This window comes from Dryobates pubescens, chromosome 5 (genome assembly GCF_014839835.1).
Source record: "Dryobates pubescens isolate bDryPub1 chromosome 5, bDryPub1.pri, whole genome shotgun sequence".
Lineage (NCBI taxonomy): Eukaryota > Metazoa > Chordata > Aves > Piciformes > Picidae > Dryobates > Dryobates pubescens.
Window position 1 is genome coordinate 14,781,523 of NC_071616.1, and position 18,933 is coordinate 14,800,455.

Consider the following 18,933-nt stretch of genomic DNA (forward strand, 5'->3'; position numbering starts at 1 on the left):
CCCCTTTTAGATTATTTCCTAGGATTGTTTTGAGACTCTGATAATTTCCCTGACTCACCCCACAACGTGTTGCTGACACACAGCCCTGGTACCTGCTGGTACCACTGATCAATATTAAAAGAAATAACAAGCTCACATTGCTTCAACTTTTTAAAAGCTCTGATTTGTATCAATGCAGTTTGTCAATCTCACATTTCAAATTGATGGGAAAAAAATTGTGCAGCCCCTAAAAAGCAGGATGTGTCAATCCCTGAAGTTGAGATAGCTTAGAGAAACACCCAGTGCAGGTGTTTAGAACAGCAAAACAATTTATAATTCATAATTGTGATACCCCAACATGTTACCCTTACGTGATTCTATTTCCATTTTTCACTCTACTGCCTCGAAGTAATGGAGAAGGCAAAGGAAGAGACAGAATGAGAAGGAGAAAGGAAGGAGGAGGAGAAGGAGAAAGAAAGGAGGAGGAGAAAGAAAGGAGGAGGAAAAGGAGAGAGAAGAAGGAGGAGCCCTCAATCCTCCAAAATTGGTGTGTAAGCACAGAGACATAAATATCATCCCCTACAACCACACAGTACCACATGGCATCATGCTCCATGGTCTATGCCACAGCTTGCAGGCAGTTTGTCCCAGTTTCTGGGGGACTTTTGGCTTTGCTGTCAGAATTGTCACTTTGCTAGTGATCTTGGAGACAAATCACCTCACCACTTCGCCCTGCATTCCAAATTCATACTTATTTAAAGAGGTCCAGTTTCAAGTATTTCCAGTATGGCCCTTTTACCAGGTTTAGTTACACTGTTGACCATGTCTTACTGGTCTGATGGTGGCAGAGGGCATTTAAACTGGTAATAGTATATGTACAAGTGTTTTGAGTATGTGAGCTCCCAATTCAGCTGCTTCTGTGTCAAATTCGAAGGTATTCTCAGAAAGCTTGCATTTCCCAGCCTCACTGATTGGTCAAATGGGATCAAAATGTACCTGTCACTACAAACCTTGATGCTCTTCCACCTTCATGACTGCACATTGGTCTAGGAAATACTCATCCAGAGTTTAGTTTTATCCTGCTTTTCCTAACACAGATATATTTTTGTCTTCTGGCATTAATATCCACATTTATGATGGTGAAGGAAGCTAATCTAGGCTGTTATTCCCTGAGTTCATCATGTTCACATTGAATATGTTTCTTCACAATTACTAACACTTAGATGCTGTCCTCAGATCTCCTACATCAGACAGACCTTTCTAAATGACCACTTGAACACTGCATTGCTAGCAAAGACCCATGTTTGTGAGGCCTAAATGACAGGATTTCACTAACAAAATCATTCTAATCCCCCTCTTCATCCTTCTGCCAGTTGTTTGATAAACATACTCCACTGCTTTAATGAATTTACAAGTTACATAAACAAACCTCACATCTTCACTGGCTCTTCCTTTGTTTAGAATAACTTATTTCCATGTACAAAAAAAAAGTTAATAAAATAAATGTAAGGCCTCTACAATTTTTAAGCTGTCTGGCAGCACAGCTTAAAAGAAAGGGGAAAAAAAGGCTTTCTTTGCCAGCTGGGAAGTTTCTTCAGATGAAACACTGTCTATTTACATATTTTCAAGACAACATTTTCTTTTTTCTGAGCTCTGCAGAGAAACAGCCATGAAGAACAACCCAAAATCCTGTTTGAAATGGAACATTTTCCTTCACAATATACCAGGAGCCGCTTGCAGGACAGACTGTATCAGGAAAAGTTTTGGTTTCAACAGCAGTTTAAAATGACAGTGTTGATGACTGGCCTATCAGTGTTCTTAGGTTTGGGCCATGAAGTATTTCAGGAAGCCAAAAAAAGAGTTTTAATTCAGTGATACAAGTTGGCATTAGACCTTGGCTTCAATCTAGGCAGGAATAATCACCTCAAGTACAGCAGATTCAGAATTTGCATTTTAAATTAAACCCAAATAGCAAAATAAGTTAATCTAAAACACCCCCTTGTCTTTGTTTGGTTGGTTTTTTTCTGTAGTGAAGATAACTTTTAGCCAAAACTTAACAGAAAACCAGTTTGGAAATAAACAAGACATTCTGTTTTGGCAGTGTCCAGGTTTGGAATTTAGCTCTTTCCTCTCCTTGGAGGCAGCTGTTCACTAAAACTCATCAGTACAAAAAAGGCAACACAGTGAAAAAGCTGAAATGCCAACATTTCAGTAAAGTGCACGGGGCTGTGCCAGACTTGAATGGCTTTGCTATGACCTTATCTCAGAGGCTGACTTCAAAGACGGGGATGCCAAGTTCTTCACTATCCTATTGAGGTTGGCAATTTTTTCTTCTAGCAAATAGTTCTTCCTTTCAGCAGTTTTCTGACGCTGTTCCGTCATCTCCAGAGCCTTCAGCAGTTGTGCATTCTCAACATAGAGATCCTTGACCATTGCATCTGCTTTAGTGTTCTTGGAAAGCTGAATTGTGAATAGAACATGATTACTCAGCACATTGAAAAGCGAAATAAAAATATTTCAGGTTGGATATCTGGAAAAAATTCTTCATCACATCTCTGCATCTTTTAAACAACTCCAGGCATGGGGACTTCAACCACCTCCCTGGGCAGCCTGTTGAGAACCCTTTCAGGGGAGAAGTTTCCTCTAATATCCAACCTAAACCTTCCCTTGTGCAATTTCAGGCCATTCCCTCTTGTTCTATCACTTGTTACAAAGGAGAAGAGACCAACTCCCACCTGGCTCAGACCTCCTTTCAGGGAGCTATAGAAAGTCAGAAAGTCTCCTGCTTCAGCCTTCTCTCCAGGCTGAAGAACCCCAGTTCCCTCAGCTGCTCCTCACAAGAGCTCTCCTCCAGACCCTTCACCATTGCCCTTGCCCTTTTCTGGACCTGCTCTACCACCTGAATGTCCTTCTTGCAGGGAAAAGCCCAAAACTGAACCCAGTATTCAAGGTGTGGCCTCACCAGTGCCAAGTACAGGAAGACAACACATATATATTCATCTTATTTTCCTTTGTTGAAAAACCTGTACATTTGCAGAGTCTTTACAGATGGTGGGAATAGTTTGAAACTGGAAAGTTGCCTGACCACTCTTGCAGGAAAGTTTTTCCTAATATCCAGCCTAAACCTTCCCTGCCACAATTTCAGGCCATTTCCTCTTGTTCTGTCATCTGAGGGAAAAGACACCAGCCTCCACATCACTCCAACATCCTGTCAGGGAGTTGTAGAGAGCAATGAAGTCTCCCCTCAGTGTCTTCTTCTCCGGACTTAACAATGTCAGTTGCCTCAACTGCTCCTCACCAGACGTGTTCTCCAGACCCTTCACCAGTTTTGTTACCCCTTTCTGGACACACTCCAGCAACTCAATGTCTTTTTGTGTAGTGACGGGCTCAAAACTGAACTCAGTACTGAGGATTTCTGAAGAAGGCAGAGCGTGGCAAGAACCAAAACCCCAAAAACCACATGAAGCACAGGCTGTGCTGGGACAAGGGTCATAGAGAAATGAATAACTGTACAACAGTCCTGTCTGTGCTTTTCAGGAAATTCTCTTTTCTCCTTTCCTGAATGTGACTTGGCAGCTTTTGCTCACTTAGTTGTTTACAGAAGCAATAGGGATGATTTGAAGTAGAGAGTAAGAATGCTTACTTGTTCCTTGAGCTGATTCACTTTATCTTGGAGAAGCCTCTTCACAAGCCTTAGTTTCTGCTCAACATCCATCATACGCTCTTCCATCATTTTTAGAAGCTGCTCATGACCTCCCTGGAAAGCAACATTTGTGTGAGAATCAGTTAATAAAAATCAGTTCACCAGAAACAAGTTCACATTCACTAACCTCTTCTTTTCCCCTGACCCCCAATTTAATGGTTAAGAAAATAGCTGGCACTCCCAAGTAATAAACCATTTGTAGAGGCAAAAAGTTATGGCAACACTTAAAGGACACTCACAGCATTAAATTAACTTTCCAACTGCATGTTACACTTGAAATTACCAGATGCAAGAAAAAACTGATTAAAAAATTCTAATTTCTGTCTTGACTGTGATAGATTTGGATAGTTTCCTGTTCTTAGGTGCTGCCATAATTCACAAAGTACCCATCAAAATCTTCACCATTTTAGGGGAAAAACGTTAAGGTGAGGCCATAATTGTCTGTTGTTTGACAATGCTCCCATGACAAGCCCCCTTGAAATTGAGTAATAACCTGAAAAAATAGAACATCATTATCCTAAACTTGATTTTAAAATGTATTTTAGATTAGCTGTCAATAACTAACATTCCCAAACAGTAACTCTCAAATGGTTTTGCTCTTTTTCTTCCCTGAGCAAAGTTTAACTCCAAGTGTAGTAGCTCAGTGTCATGAGAGATCTGTTACACCAATGTTTGAGTGAAATTTCTCCCAGTAAATTAGAAGCCCCAAGGACTACAGAAAACCTGTTTGCATTTGGGACACTGACTGCAAAGAAAGAGGATTCTCTGTTGTAGTGATGGTTTGTTACTCCAATTCTAGGAAGTCAGTGGAGAAGATTAACCTTGAGCGCTAACACACAGCGAGATCAGCCTGGAAGAGGCAGAAGGTCACCAGCAGGGCAGGAACTTGCAGCTCTGGACAAAGCCAAGAAGATATATAATACTGCTCTAGAAAGCTGCAGATTTTGACCCCCAAAAATGATGTCTGGCTAGCACCACCACTGAGCTATTAATGTAGCAGTCACAGAATGGTAGAGGTTGGAAATGACCTCTGGAGATCGTAGAATCCAATCCCCTGCCAAAGCAGGTTCACTTAGAGATTACACAGGAACACATCCAGGGAGGTTTTGAATGCCCAGCCTTCTCTCCAAAACAACATACCTTCAAAACCAGAAGTACTTTTACACATGTTGGGGAGGACACATGAAAAATGGAGAGAAGTGTTTGGGGTAGGTAGTTGCTCATCTAAACTACCATAGAAAGATGCCCTGAGGAGATCAGCTGAACTCCACTCAGTATTTTATTTGTTGTAACACCAGAAACTCCTAAATTCTATCCAGTGAAAGGGTGAAGGGTAATGGCTTCAAACTGGAATAGCTTCCATTTAGGTTAGATATTAAGAGGAAATTCTTGCCCTTGAGGGTGGTGAAACACTGGTTGACCAGAGAAGTTGTGAAGGCTCTAACCCTGTAAGCGTTCAAAGCCAGGCTGGATGAGACCTTGAGCAACCTGGCTTAGTAGATGTCCCTGCCCATGGCAGGGGTGTTGGAGCTAGATGATCTTTAAGGTCTCTTCCAACCCAACCCATTCTATGATTTCATGTGTGAGGTTATAGAACCACTTAGCTTGTGAAAAACACTGACAAAAAAAGTTACATTAGTCACAGGAAGCTGCTTTACAGGGTTGCTGGACTGGATAGATTTCTGGATTTAAAAAAGTACTAAGGCAGGATTTACAGGGGATTTTCTAGCCAAGTGATTTTCATCTGTCTTCTGTAATTTGATTGGAATTCAGAACCATGGCTGACTCTTTCACTTTGTAATGGACATGGCGGCCTTGAACAAGTCATTAAATGGACACTAAGAATTGTAATTGTCTTAGTACCTGTGATTCCTATTTTTTGGCTTGAAGTAGATCTGAAAATATTCTGTTTAACTTCATATTATAGCATAGAAGTCAGCTCAGGCATTGGCTTTAAAGGCTTTAGAAGGACAGGTACAAAAATGTCTTTGAAATAGAAGAGTTGATATGGCTCATGGCTGTCAATTAGAAAAATTAGAAGCCTTAAAGACATGTTCTACTGATTCATAGAATGATTTGGAGTGGAAGGGACCTTAAAGATAGTCTAGTTTCAACATTCCCTGCCATGTTCCACTGGACCAGGTTGCTCAAAGCTCATCCAACCACCTCCAGGAAGAGGGTGTCTCTTAAAGTATTAAAAAACTAGTTTAATCTGATAATTTGAGCCAAAAGAAAAGCAACCAAGGGATATTACCCCCAAAAAAAAGTGTGTTAGCTTTCCCTTTTCTGTCATTGCCTTTTCACTTCGTGGTCACAGCAGCAGATATTCTACCCATACAGTGACTGGGCAGGTAGATCTGCTAAAAATCACAGAATATATCTGGTTGGAAGAGACCTTCACGATCAACCAGTCCAACCTTCAACCCAGCCCTAAATGTCAACACTAAACCATATCCCTAAGTGCCAGGTCCACACAGCACTTGAACACCCCCAGGGATGATGACTCCACTATTGCCATGGGCAGACCATTCCGATATGTTTGACAACCCTTTCAGTGAAGAAATATTTCCTAATATCCAGCCTGGCACATCTTGTAATGCACTCAAGTCCACCCCCCTATTATAAATCCTGCCCTGAAGTGAAATACAGCAATTGGAATATAAGATTCTCAGTAGCAAAGCTAGTATCATCCTCAGTATCAAAACACATTTTCTCTCACTGTATCACAGTATAACTAAGGTTGGAAGAGACCTCAAGGATTGAGTCCAACCTGTCACCACAGACCTCATGACTAGACCATGGCACCAAGTGCCACGTCCAATCCCCACGTGAACACCTCCAGGGATGGTGACTCCACCACCTCCCTGGGCAGCACATTCCAATGACAAATGACTCTCTCAGTGAAGAACTTTCTCCTCACCTTGAGTCTAAACCTCCCCTGGTGCAGCTTGAGACTGTGTCCCCTTGTTCTGGTGCTGGTTGCCTGGGAGAAGAGACCAACCCCCACCTGGCTACAACCACCTTTCAGGTAGTTGTAGAAGGCAATGAGGTCACCGCTGAGCCTCCTCTTCTCCAGGCTAAACAATCCCAGCTCCCTCAGCCTCTCCTCATAGGACTTGTGCTCAAGGCCTCTCCCCAGCCTTGTTGCCCTTCTCTGGACACGTTCAAGTGTCTCGATGTCCTTCTTAAACTGAGGGGCCCAGAACTGGACACAGGACTCAAGGTGTGGCCTAACCAAGGCAGAGTTACAGGGGCACAATGACTTCCCTGCTCCTGCTGGCCGCACTATTCCTAATGCAGACCAGGATGCCATTGGCCTCCTTGGCCACCTGGGCACTCAGATCTTGTTCATAAAGCTGGAGCTATTGACACTATTAAGACAAGAGACTATGTTTAAAAAAAGAAAAATGAGAGTAATTTTATTTTTTCATTTACATCCAAAAAAAAAAAAAGAAAAGAGTCATCTTTCTCTGGTAGAAAGTTTATACAAAAAAAATATTCAGTATAAATACCCCAGATTTTTCTCCAAGTCTCATATAAAATTAGTACCATTTGAGGAAAAAAAAAAATAGTCTCTCTTTTTCACAATGTGAATGACCCCACACCCCATTTTAACGAACATAAATAAGAAGCATTTGCAACAGATAACAATTCATAAGAAGAACAGACAGCTTATGAACTTTCAACAAAATAGCTTCTAGACAAATAAATAACACTGTGGAGACTTTTTGTTTGTTTGTTTGTTCCTTTCCTGTTATTGTTGGTGGGTTTTTAAATTTTCTTTGTAGTTGGTTGGGGGGGTTTTGTTGTTGTTTGGTTTGGGGTTCCCCCCCTCCCCCCTTAATTATTTTTCTCTTTGTTTTGTTTTAAAGAAAAAAAATAATAAAAAAAGGAAAAAGACAACAAACACAAAATTTGATCCTCAAGTTTCTCAGCTTATGCCAGTTCATGTGTTTGTGTGTGTTTGTCATGGTAAGGAATGAGATCATAAGCAGCCAAACTGTCAGAGGTGCCCGATCCTCCGGTAGGAATCTGCATGCACTGCTCGCTGCTCCGGTAGCAAGGCCTAGAGAAAGAAGGCAAGTGGGACACTTCACCCTGATATCCAGATAGGTTTGGTGTTTTTTTTTTCTTGTAAATACGTATGAATCATAAAAAAAAAAAACAAAAAACCCAAACCAAAACCAAATACAAGCAAAGCAAGCCACACAAGACAAAACCACACACGCACAAAACCCCCATGCAAAGTATCACAGACTATATTTCCTCTAAGTATCAGCACTACACATCTGCAAATTGAGAGATATTCACAGAAGCACAGAACCATAGGGGTTGGAAAGGACCTCTGGAGATTTGTGCCCAGCCCCCCTGCCAAGACAGGTTCACCTAGAGAAGGTCATACAGGAACATGTCCAGGTGGGTTGTGATTATCTCCAGAGATAGACTCCACCACCTCACTGGGCAGCCTGCTCCAGGTCTCTGTCACCCTTGAAGAAGCTCCTCCTCATGTTTAGATGGAACTCCTTATGGTCAGGTTTGTGCCCGTTACCCCTTGTCCTGTCACTGGGCCCTACTGAAAAATATTCAGGATGCATTTTCTAGAAGGAAGGACTCTTTCAAGTGGCTCCATGTTTTGGAGGGATTTAAAAAGGTCAGTGGCAATCATTACAGAATCACTATGGTTGGAAAATACATTCAAGATAAGTCCAACCATTTTCTACCTCTACCAAGGCCACTACTACACCATATCTTGTGCACCATATCTAAATGGCTTTTAAATACATCCAGGGATGGAGATTCAACCACTTCCCTGGGCAGTCTCTGATAACCCTTTCAGTATAGAATTTTTCCCTGAAGTCCAACCTCCCCTGGTGTAACTTGAGGTCATTTCCTGTTGTCGTACCCATTGTGACTGGTGAGAAAACACCAACATCTGCCTCACTGCAACCTCCTTTCAGGTAGTTCTAGAGAGCAATGAGATGTCTCCTCAGCTTCCTTTTCATTAACTGCAACTAGCAGAGCAGTTAATTTCTCAGAGGAAAATGTCTGTCTCTATATATTTATTTACATATATACTAATATATCAGTTTATTATGTATAGACAATAATAAAAATTACAATAAGTACATATAAAGTGGCAGACATTTGCATATCTATCTATATCTTGATGACTGTGGAAAACATTGTCCAACTGATCTCCTTGAACATTATTTCTATTTCACACCTAGCTGTAAGTCTTTTCCTGAGGCTTTTCAAGCTGTTGGTCAGAACTTTGACCAACAACCAGTCAAGCAACTCTGAACAAAACTATTGCTTAGCAGAGGTTCTAAAAGAACAGAGGGGAAACTGAGGTCACTAACAGGTTCCCAAATCTAGTTGTTGGGTAAGGAATATGAGGACAAGTGCAGGAGTTGCTACTGTGCAGCAGGGAAGGATCACAGCACTAGACACAGCAAAACCAAGTCATTTGCAATTCAGAAGAGTCCAGACAGGTTAACACAGCAAAAATAAAAGGCTCAGGAGCTTTAACTTAGTGGACTTTGAATGCATGGCAGCAGTTTTTGGAGGACAGTATCTCAAGGCTGAATGTCAAATGAATGAGAACATAAATCATTATAGCCACGATCAAAAGAGCAATGAAAATTGCAAAGCATGATGAACACAACTCCAAAAAACAGGAAGGAAGGGGATAACTTTGGATACCTTATTACACAGAAGGATCTAAAGAAGCTGCAAAGTGCAAAGCAGCAGCAGCAAAACTAAGTAATTAGACTGACACAGAAAGCATGGAGATAACCTGGCGTTGTACTCACTGGTGAAAAGATGATGAAGAGGGATTAGGATGCAATTTTTCAAGGTGCTAAAGAGGACATCAAAATGGACATAAACTCAACTAGATGTTAACCTCAGAAATCAGGATGACGAAGAAAAACAAATCAACAGCGAGAATTAAAGCAAGATGTGCTTACAGAAACATCAAAGTTGAGACAAACTGAAACAAACTTGGCCTTTTAATGGTAGAATGCATGTGTTCCAGAATGCATGATTCTGGAAGGTCATTTAGTAATGCCCATGAGGAAAGCTGCAGGAGATTTTATAAACTGGAATATCCAGTCACTTAAATTAAAACACACACACACAAAAAAAAATGAAAAAAACACCAAAAAACCATCAACCAACAGAAAAAAATCACACAATAAAATAACCAAAAAAACCCCCAACAAGAACAAACAAAAAAAAACCCCAAAATCCCAAACAAAAAGAAAAAACAAACCCAAAAGAACTAAAAAGCCCTAAACAAAACCCCCAAAAGCCCAACCCAAACAAAAACAATTAAAAAAAAAAAATGAAAATAATTAAGTGCATTGCTGCATTGACAGCAAATATTTGCAAAGCCTCTCTGAAAGTAGTTTAAAATTTATGAAGCTTTCCAGAGGAAAAAAAAGCTTTTACAGGAAGAACACAGAAATGCTTTATCTGTAGAACGACAAGTTCCAGGACGCGACTAGCTTGCAATAGGTCCCTCAGGCTATCAAAGGCAAAATGACAAAGTCATCACTCCTAATGCAATAACACAGCATATTCATTTGCTGCAGCTGCTGTAATTGGGCTTTTACTGATTTCCAACCTCAGCTGCACACTCACTGCTTACCACTGCAACTGGTAAGTACATTAGCCTGCAGTAATGGAATTCAGTCAGGACTCAGGTGAAAGAGAGCCTTACAACTGAGTGATTTTTTTAATTGATTCTTAGAATGGTTTGGGTTGGAAGGGACTTAAAAGATGATCTAGTTTCAACCCCACTGCCATGGATGGGGATACCTTCGATTTGGTCAGGTTGCAAAAGGCCTTCAACAGCTTCAGGGAGGTGTTCTTTTCACATTAGATTTTGAAGCTATAGAAACTGTGACTGCATACACTCTCTCTTCATAACACCCTTTTGTTCTGGAATATAAAATCACTGAGTGGTGGGGGTTGGAAGGGAGCTCTGGAGATTGTCCAGTCCAACCTCCCTGATATAGCAGGTTCCACAGAGCAGGTTGCCCAGGATCAAAATGTCCAGGCGGGTTTGGAATCTCTCCAGAGAAGCAGACTCCACACCCCTCTGGGCAGCCTGCTCCAGGGCTCCAGCACCCTCACACCAGAGACGTTACTCCTGTTCTAATGGAGCCTCCTGGGTTCCAGTTTGTGCCCATTGCCCCTTGACCTGTCTCTAGGCACCACTGAGAAGAGTCTGGCCCCAGCCTCCTACACCCTACCCTTTAGCTCTTGCTGAGCATTGAGAAGATTCCCTTCTCAAGCTGCTCTTCTCTAGGCTAAACAGCCCCATGTCTCTCAGCCTTTCCTTCTCACAGAGATGCTCCAGGCCCCTCAGCATCTTGGTAGCCTCCACTGGACTCTCTCCAGTAGTTCCCTGCCTGTCTTGAACTGGGGAGCCCAGACCTGGACCAAATACTCCAGATACGGCCTCATTAGGGCAGAATAGAATGGAGGAGAACCTCTCATGACAAGAGCACATTGCTGGCTCTAATGTAACTCAGTACTGAGCCTCCTGAGAGGTTTTTGAGCTATTAGGAGTTAGTATTTTTAAAAAGTGTAACTGCAATCTGAATTTACAGCATGAAGGGTTTGGTTTTTTTCTGCTAACAGAGTAATCATAGAATTGTTTAGGTGGTAAAAGACCTTTAGGATCAACTCCAACTATCAACCCAGCACTGCCAGTGTTAATATTTTACATAAGTTACTTGGAGCTTTATCTTTTCTCATAAAGTTGTAAATCTGTTTAAGACCTGGGTCCTGAGACAAAGCTTCAGAGATGTCAAAGTTCACTTACTTTTTTTGAAGAGTCATTTGGCAAACCTAGTCCCCAAGCTGAATTTTACTATGAGAGATGCAGACTTTTCTATCTATTACCTATAATTCAGTTTTACATCTTAACCCCCCAAAAACTATACTAAAAGTGACTCTGCCCAGTGCATGCAGTGGTTGCAATTTTCCTTGGAGTTTGCTGGTGTTCCTCAGAAATGCAAAATGTTGAAGTTTCACAGATCCACAGATTGCATCAGGTTGGAAGAGACTCTCAAAGGGTCCAACTGCCCTGCAGCGAGCAGGGATACTTCCAACTACATCAGGCTGCCCACAGCCACATCAAGTCTGACCTTGAATGTCTCCAGGGACAGGGCCTCGACCAGTAACAACATTCTGCAAGCAACAGCTTGTCTTATAGCCAAATCATGAAGATAAGGCTGACCTTATAAAAAGGATTAATTTGTTTGCATTCTGCTCTGCTACAGCTGAGAGAGCTCCACAGGGACAGCAACAGCCTACACCAGTGTGTGATGAGTTTGTGTTTGTGCAATATATGGTAAGAATGATAATTTGAAGAGAATGGTTCCAGACATGGATGTTGGATAAAGAAAGGAAACCACAGAAAAAAACAAATCCCCCTATAAACATTTACTGCCCATGGATCAGGAGGAGAAAAGCCAGTTGAATATGGATGGGAGTGGTTCAGGATTAAGCTATGGCTCAAGGTCAAGATGCTAAATAACCAAGGTTTGGTTTGTACCCATCTTGGATAAAAGTGGATTTTTAATTAAGTTTTGAACTGGCATAAACAGAGAATGGATCTCATCAGAACTGAGCAAAGGAGGAAACTAACCAGATGCTCTTTCAAAGCTGGAGCCTGCAGAGAAAGGAGAGTTTTACCTGTTGCATGTTTGTTTCAGAAGGTCGACTTTCAAGTTCTTCCTGAAGACGTTGACGACTCCTCTCTGCTTGTAGTAGCTGGTGTTGGAGCTGCAGGAACTGTTCCTTGGGCACCATAGCACAGCCTTGCTGCTGGAGTTCCCGGGAGTGCGGAGATTGGCTAAGCATCGCACTGGTGCCGGAGTGGAGCATCTGGAGAGTAAAGTCAGGCAGCCATCAGGAGAAAGTAGCACTGCCCTTCACACAAGGTATCTTTTGGTGATGTACTTGTGAACAATTGTATGCTGGAGAGCTGGGCAGAGGGGAACCTCATGAAGTTCAACAAGGGCAAGTGTCAGGTCCTGCACCTGGGGAGCAATAACCCCTGCAGCAGTACAGGTGAGGGGTGACCTGATGGAAAGAAGCACTGCAGAGAAGAACCTGGGAGTGCTGGTGGACAAGTCTACCATGAGCCAGCAATGAGCTCCTGTGGTCAAGGTAGCCACTGGTCTCCTAGGGTGCATTAAGAAGAGAGTGGCAAGCAAATCAGGGAGATTCTCCAGCCCCTCCAACTCTGCCCTAACAAGGCTACACCTGCAGTATGGTATCCAGTTCTGGGCTCATCAGTTCAAGAGACAGGGAACTACTGGACAGAGTCCAGCAGAGGCTACCAAAATGCTGAGGGGCCTGGAACGTCTCAGTGAGAAGGAAAGGCTGAGAGACATGGGGCTTTTTAGCCTGGAGAAGAGCAGCTTGAGAGAGGAATCTTCTCAATGCTCAGCAAGACCTAAAGTGTGGGGTGTAGGAGGCTGGGGCCAGACTCTTCTCAGTGGTGCCCAGAGACAGGACTAGGGGCAACAGGCACAAACTGGAACCCAGGAGGTTCCCTTAGAACAGGAGGAGAAAATTCTCTGGTGTGAGGGTGCTGGAACCCTGCCCAGAGAGGTTGTGGAGTCTGCTTCTCTGGAGAGATTCCAAACCCACCTGGACATTGTGCTCCTGGGCAACTGCTGTGGGGACCCTGCTTTAGCAAGGGGGTGGACTAGGTCCCCAAAGGTCCCTTCCAACCCCACTTAGAGATTCTGTGAAAACTATATTTCTTATGTGCAACAACAGTCCTAATAGTCCTTGCTACAGCAAAACAAGTACCTCAGAACAGGCTTGTCCCAAGCAGTTTGCCTTCCCCAGCAGTGCTCTGTCCTTTACTGGATGGGTGGCTAGGAAAGAGACATTTCTGGCACTGCCTTACTGTGGTAACCTTGCAACCACAAGAGCCCAGCTTGGATAAACTGGCCCAGCATTAGATGGGCTTTCAGACAACATTAAAAGCTAAGATGGTTGTATGAAACAATGTGGCATTTTTCTCGACTAAATTAATGTTTAAGTAAGAATATCTCAGAAGTGTACAGTAAAACTCCTGATGCTTCAGAGAAGCTGATTTGTGACTTGAATGTGTGTAAGATTAGTCCTTTCTTCCCATAAAGTTCAGCTGATCACATCACAAAATTGCCACCTGTTATCTCAAACCCATTTCTCTGTTCCCTTAGGAAAAGGCATAGTGGGTTTCATTGTCTCTCACAAGTGGTGGAATTAAGGTCACTATTTGTAATCATATATCAGTTATTATTAAATAACCATAAGTATTTTTCATAGTGGTGCAGCTCTTCTGGCTGTATTACATCTGTACATCTCTGCTGGCCCAGGGAAACAGAAAATAGCTTTGTAAGTACTTTAAAATAAAACTGTTCTGTTGGTGGGTTGGGTTGGTTGTTTTTTTTTAAGCTAATCAAGCAGTTCTCTTGAATCAACTTGTAAAGGAGCAGTTCTTTTACTGACAGCATGAACAGTGAAAATAATGAGGTTTTGATGGAATTGGTTAGCCTGAAGAGGAGGAGGCTGAGAGGAGGTTGTAGAGAAACTGGTACTGGTCTCTTCTAATAAGTGACAGGACAAGAGGAAATGGCTTCAGATTGCACCAGGGGAGGTTTAGAGTGGGTATGAGGAAGAATGTTTTTACTGAAAGAGTGGCCAGATGTTGGAACAGGCTGCCCAGGAAGGTGGTTGAGGTGTTCAAGAAAGCAGTAGATGTGGCACTTTGGGACATGGCCTAGTGGTCATGGTAGTTGGGTTATGGTTGGAATTGATGATCTTAAAGGTTTTTTCCAGCTTAAATAATTCTGGGCATGCCCTACCACTCATGCAGGTATTGGTTGGAAGGCTGGACTTGATGACCTTGGAAGTCTTTTCCAACCTTAATGATTCTATTATTTATTTATTTAGGGTTTCCTGCAATGCTGTGAAGCACTCAAGTATCTAATGAAAGAGCTGAAGAAACAGTTTAATTAATGTTAGCATCTCAAAAATAAATACCAATTGTGTGGCTAATGAATATGCTGGGTGTATTCACCTGAGGAAGCAAGTGGAGTAATAATGAACTTGCTAAACTACTTGGGATGACACTGATCACATATCATTTAATATTAAAGAAACATTTGACAGCCTGGTGGAAGAAAAGCATGCAGGTATCAGAGGCAAATATGCAAACACCTTCAAGCTTCACAGCCAGTGGGTTATGAAGGAAGGGGTAGAGCCACTTTTCATTTTTTTTTTTACCATCAGTTTAAATTCTTTGGACTACAGTTGGTGATTTCTCTCCATTTTCATGGTAAGCATTCACCTTCAAGCACGGAATCCAAAACACACAACACACTACCCACAGAAATTTAGTGCACCTGAGTTTGATGTTAAAATGAATAGTGGCTTCTTTTCCTTAAAAGATGCATGGAATAAATAAAAAGAAATCCATAAAAGAAAAGAAATGTGGTGTGGTTTGGTTTTTTTCTTTTCTCCATGCCATGGCAGTAACATTGAAAACAATTGCTCTACCTTCGCACACTATTTCAGAAAGAGAACTGCACCCTTCTCTGCTAGTTCCAACCACTGAGTTCTAGACAGGTTAGCCACGAAGAAAAAGGAGAAGAGGCACAAAAGAGAACATTAGAAGTCACAAAGTGCTAAGCAAATGTTAAACACGCCTGCTGGGAAAAGGTTAAATGGGAGTAACAAGAGTCCTTTGTGTTTGAACTAGTAGTTTTAGGAAAACCCCACAATTCCATGTTTGGTGTTCACAGTAAAGGGTTTAACAGTGTTTGGAATGCTCCCAGAGCTTAATTAAGACCATAAAAAATAAAAGCAGAGGGCATACAAACACTCTTGTCAGTAACTTGTCAGAAAAATCTCATCTCTTCTAATCAAATTAGCAATTTTATAGCTAATTACTTTGGACATTCAGCATAACATGTTCCCCATTTGCTCTCTTGCTGAGAAAGATGAAGTCTTTTTAAAACGCCTCATCTAGAAGCTCCTTTGATTTATGGAACAAGCCAAAAATTTACTGATTTGTGTTTCCTTTTTTCCCCCTCAAGATTATGTTTTAAATTCAAATCCAGGACATCAAGTTTAGGCACGACTGCTGAGAGAGAGCTCAGAGGTCTAGCCTGACCTTGAGATACACACAACATAGTTAAACAAAGACACCCAGGAATTGTGCAGTTTCCCTAACATCCAGCATGAACCATCTCCAGCAGAACTGAACATCCACATTGAACAGCATACTTTGGAAGAATCTCGAGTGAAGTTCTCACTCCTGCTTTTAGATTAATAGCAAGTACTAGTAAGTCATGTAAATTGTTGATCTACCCAATATAGATAAAATAGGAAGGCTTAAATTCAACAATTTAATTCAGTAAATAAAAGCAGGTTCCTATGTTACAAGCAGCATAAGACAAATATTAGTTAGGAAACTGGAGGCTAGACATTTTAGGAAGGGCTGGTGAAGCCTTAGCCTTGCCTCCAGCACAGAAACAAGTTTCTTCACTGTCTGATATCTGAAGTCTTCTGGCACGTTTATCATGTAGCTTGATCACGAAAGGTGAGATTAGGGGAGATTAGTTCCTCTAGTTTGGATTAGTTTCCTCTGTTCCTACACACAAGGGAGTTGTGCTTAAATAAATCCACAGATTCAGCGAGCTAGTCATAAAGCCCCCCATCATTCAGTACAGCCAACACTGATGGAAAAATACCTCCATTAACTGATCATCCAGTTTGACTTGCTTTTTCCTTAGCCCTTCATTTTCTGAGCTGGTTTCCAGCTCGCGTTCCAGAGAATTCATCTGACTGATCTATTAAAGACAAGAAAGTTCTTTAGAAAAACAGGAGATTATTTTATCTTTTTTTTTTTTTCTGTTCCTCCTTCCCCATGCAAGTCATGAATCACTGCACATCACAAACATTCAAGGCTCAAAGACATAACTACTTGGACAAATGTAAAGCTTTGATGAAAACGATGTCTGAGACCATGTCACACATCATCGACCCCTCCACTCTGCTCTCCTGAGACCCCACCCGGAGTACTGAGTCCAGTTCTGGTGCCCCCAGCATAAGAGGGACATTGAACTGTTAGAGCAGGTCCAGAAGAGCTCATGAAGATGATCAGAGGGCTGGAGCACCTCCCCTATAAGGACATACTATGAGAGTTAGGGCTGTTCAGCCTGGAGACAAGAAGGCTCTAGGAAGACCTTAGAGCAGCCTTCTTAGTACCTGAAGGGGGCTACAAGAAAGGGACTTTTTACAAGGGCTTGTTGTGATAGGATGAGATAGATCCAGGATGGAAGAGGGGAGGTTTAGACTGGATATTAGGAAGAAATTCTTTCCAGAGAGGGTGGTGAGACACTGGAATGGGTTGCCCAGGCAGGTCATGGATACCCCCTCCCTGGAAGTGTTCAAAGCCAGGTTGGATGAGGCCTTGAGCAACCTGGGATAGTGGAAGGTGTCCTTGCCAGGGCAGGGGGGTTGAAACTAGATGATATTTAAGGTCCCTTCCAACCCAAACCATTCTATGATTCTATAAATCTGACGAGATCAAAAGAAGAAGCAAACTAACTGATTTTTAGTCTAAAAGTGGTAATTCTGGCTTCAAGTGCTGCATATTGCAGAGCACTCCAGCATGGTTCCCATTTTCTACTACTGAAGTGTCTGCAGTGACTGCAAGTCCCATATCATCTTGTCACAAACTTCTACCCTGCATGCTCTGCAGAAACACCTAAGATACTCAGCTCCTTGGGACAAGGATTCCTGAGAGGTAAAGAACTCAAAGCTCAGGAATAAATGCTTTAAACTGTGTCAGGGTAGATTTAGACTGGACATTTAGAAACTGTTCTTTATTATGAGGTTGATGAGACACTGGAATGGGTTCCCCAGAGAAGTTGTGGATGCCTCATTCCCGGACATGTTTAAGACCAGGCTGAATGAGGCTTTGAGCAACTTAGTTTAATGTAAAGTGTCTCTTCTCAGGGCAGTGGGGCTGGAACTAGATGATCTTTAGTGTCCCTTCCAACTCAAGCCCATTCTAAAACATGATTCTATGAATAAAAAGAAAATTACAGCTTTCACCTTAATGCTTAGGGATGGTGAAGTACTGCATTGAGCCATGTATTCACCATCTAAAACCAACCTTCCTGTTTGCAGATGACAGCTCCTTCTGAAGCTGTTCACATTCTCTCTTCAAGCTTAACTTCTCTTGCTCTATGGCTTTGACGATACCCGACTGGCTTTGATGCTTTTGGTGCTTTAGGGAAAGGATTGTAGATTCCAGCTGTCGGATCTAAAGTGACCAGAGGAGAACAGATGAGGAAAAATGCTGGAACATCCCCCTCCCACTATGAAGACAACCTAAGGGAGTTGGGATTGTTCAGCTTGAAGAAGAGAAGGCTCTGGTAAGACCTTCTCACAGCCTTCCAGAATTTGAAAAGGGCTACAGGAGAGCTGGAGAGGGACTTTTCACACAGACATGGAGTGACAGGACAAAGGGTGATAGCTTCAAACTGGAAGAGGCTTGACTGTGATTAGACATTAGGAAGAAATTCTTCCCCGTGAGGGTGGTGAGCTACCTCACATAAAATACCAACCAATTTTGGACTCACAGCAGATTCTGGTGTATTTTTGACATTTGAGCATCTTGAAACAGGTTACCCAGGGAAGTTGTGGATGGCCCCTCCCTGGAGGTGTTCATGGCCAAGGTAGATGAGGCAGGCCTTGAGCAACCTGGTCTAGTGGAAGGTGTTCCTGCCCATGGCAGCAGTGGTTGGAACTAGATGATCTTTAAGGTCCCTTCCAACCCAAACCATTCTGTGATTCCTCCTCCCCATAATCTGCCTAATACTGTAAGCCAAGAAATTGGACATGTGGAATGATCAGAATATTAATTTTTTTCTGAAAGAACCGAAGGGCCTTAACTCCAAGACAGAGCAGAATCTTGGACCTGAGTTACTAGGATTTTCTCTTTAAAAGAGCTATTTGAAACATCATAAGAGTGTCTGCATATTCGGAGCAGATATAAAGGAAAACTCATCCATGATGTGTTTCTTTCTGCAAACATTTCTGCTGAAATCTAATGAGCAACATTCCTCTCCTGGAATTACCAGGCAGGTACATCCTGTACTACCCACTGCAACACCAGAATCATTGCATTTTGCCTAGCACACAAGGACCTTCTCCGTAATCTG

At 42.2% G+C, this 18,933-nt stretch overlaps 1 protein-coding gene across 2 annotated transcripts in view; it reads right to left on the bottom strand.

The window, feature by feature from the left end:
* Nucleotides 1–498: 498 nt before the first annotated feature.
* NIN (ninein) overlaps nucleotides 499–18,933 on the bottom strand; it is a 74,976-nt gene continuing 56,541 nt past the window's right edge. The window contains exons 25-29 of one of the 2 annotated variants that reach the window (XM_054161642.1): nucleotides 17,883–18,032; nucleotides 16,453–16,551; nucleotides 12,392–12,583; nucleotides 3,623–3,736; nucleotides 499–2,439 (exon numbers count right to left, since the gene is read on the bottom strand). In XM_054161642.1, coding sequence (XP_054017617.1) covers nucleotides 2,230–2,439; nucleotides 3,623–3,736; nucleotides 12,392–12,583; nucleotides 16,453–16,551; nucleotides 17,883–18,032 — 765 coding nt within the window. In that variant the 3' untranslated portion in view covers nucleotides 499–2,229. Of the gene's footprint in view, nucleotides 2,440–3,622; nucleotides 3,737–7,608; nucleotides 7,749–12,391; nucleotides 12,584–16,452; nucleotides 16,552–17,882; nucleotides 18,033–18,933 lie in introns of those variants that run through there. The other variant, XM_054161643.1, reaches the window with a different exon arrangement.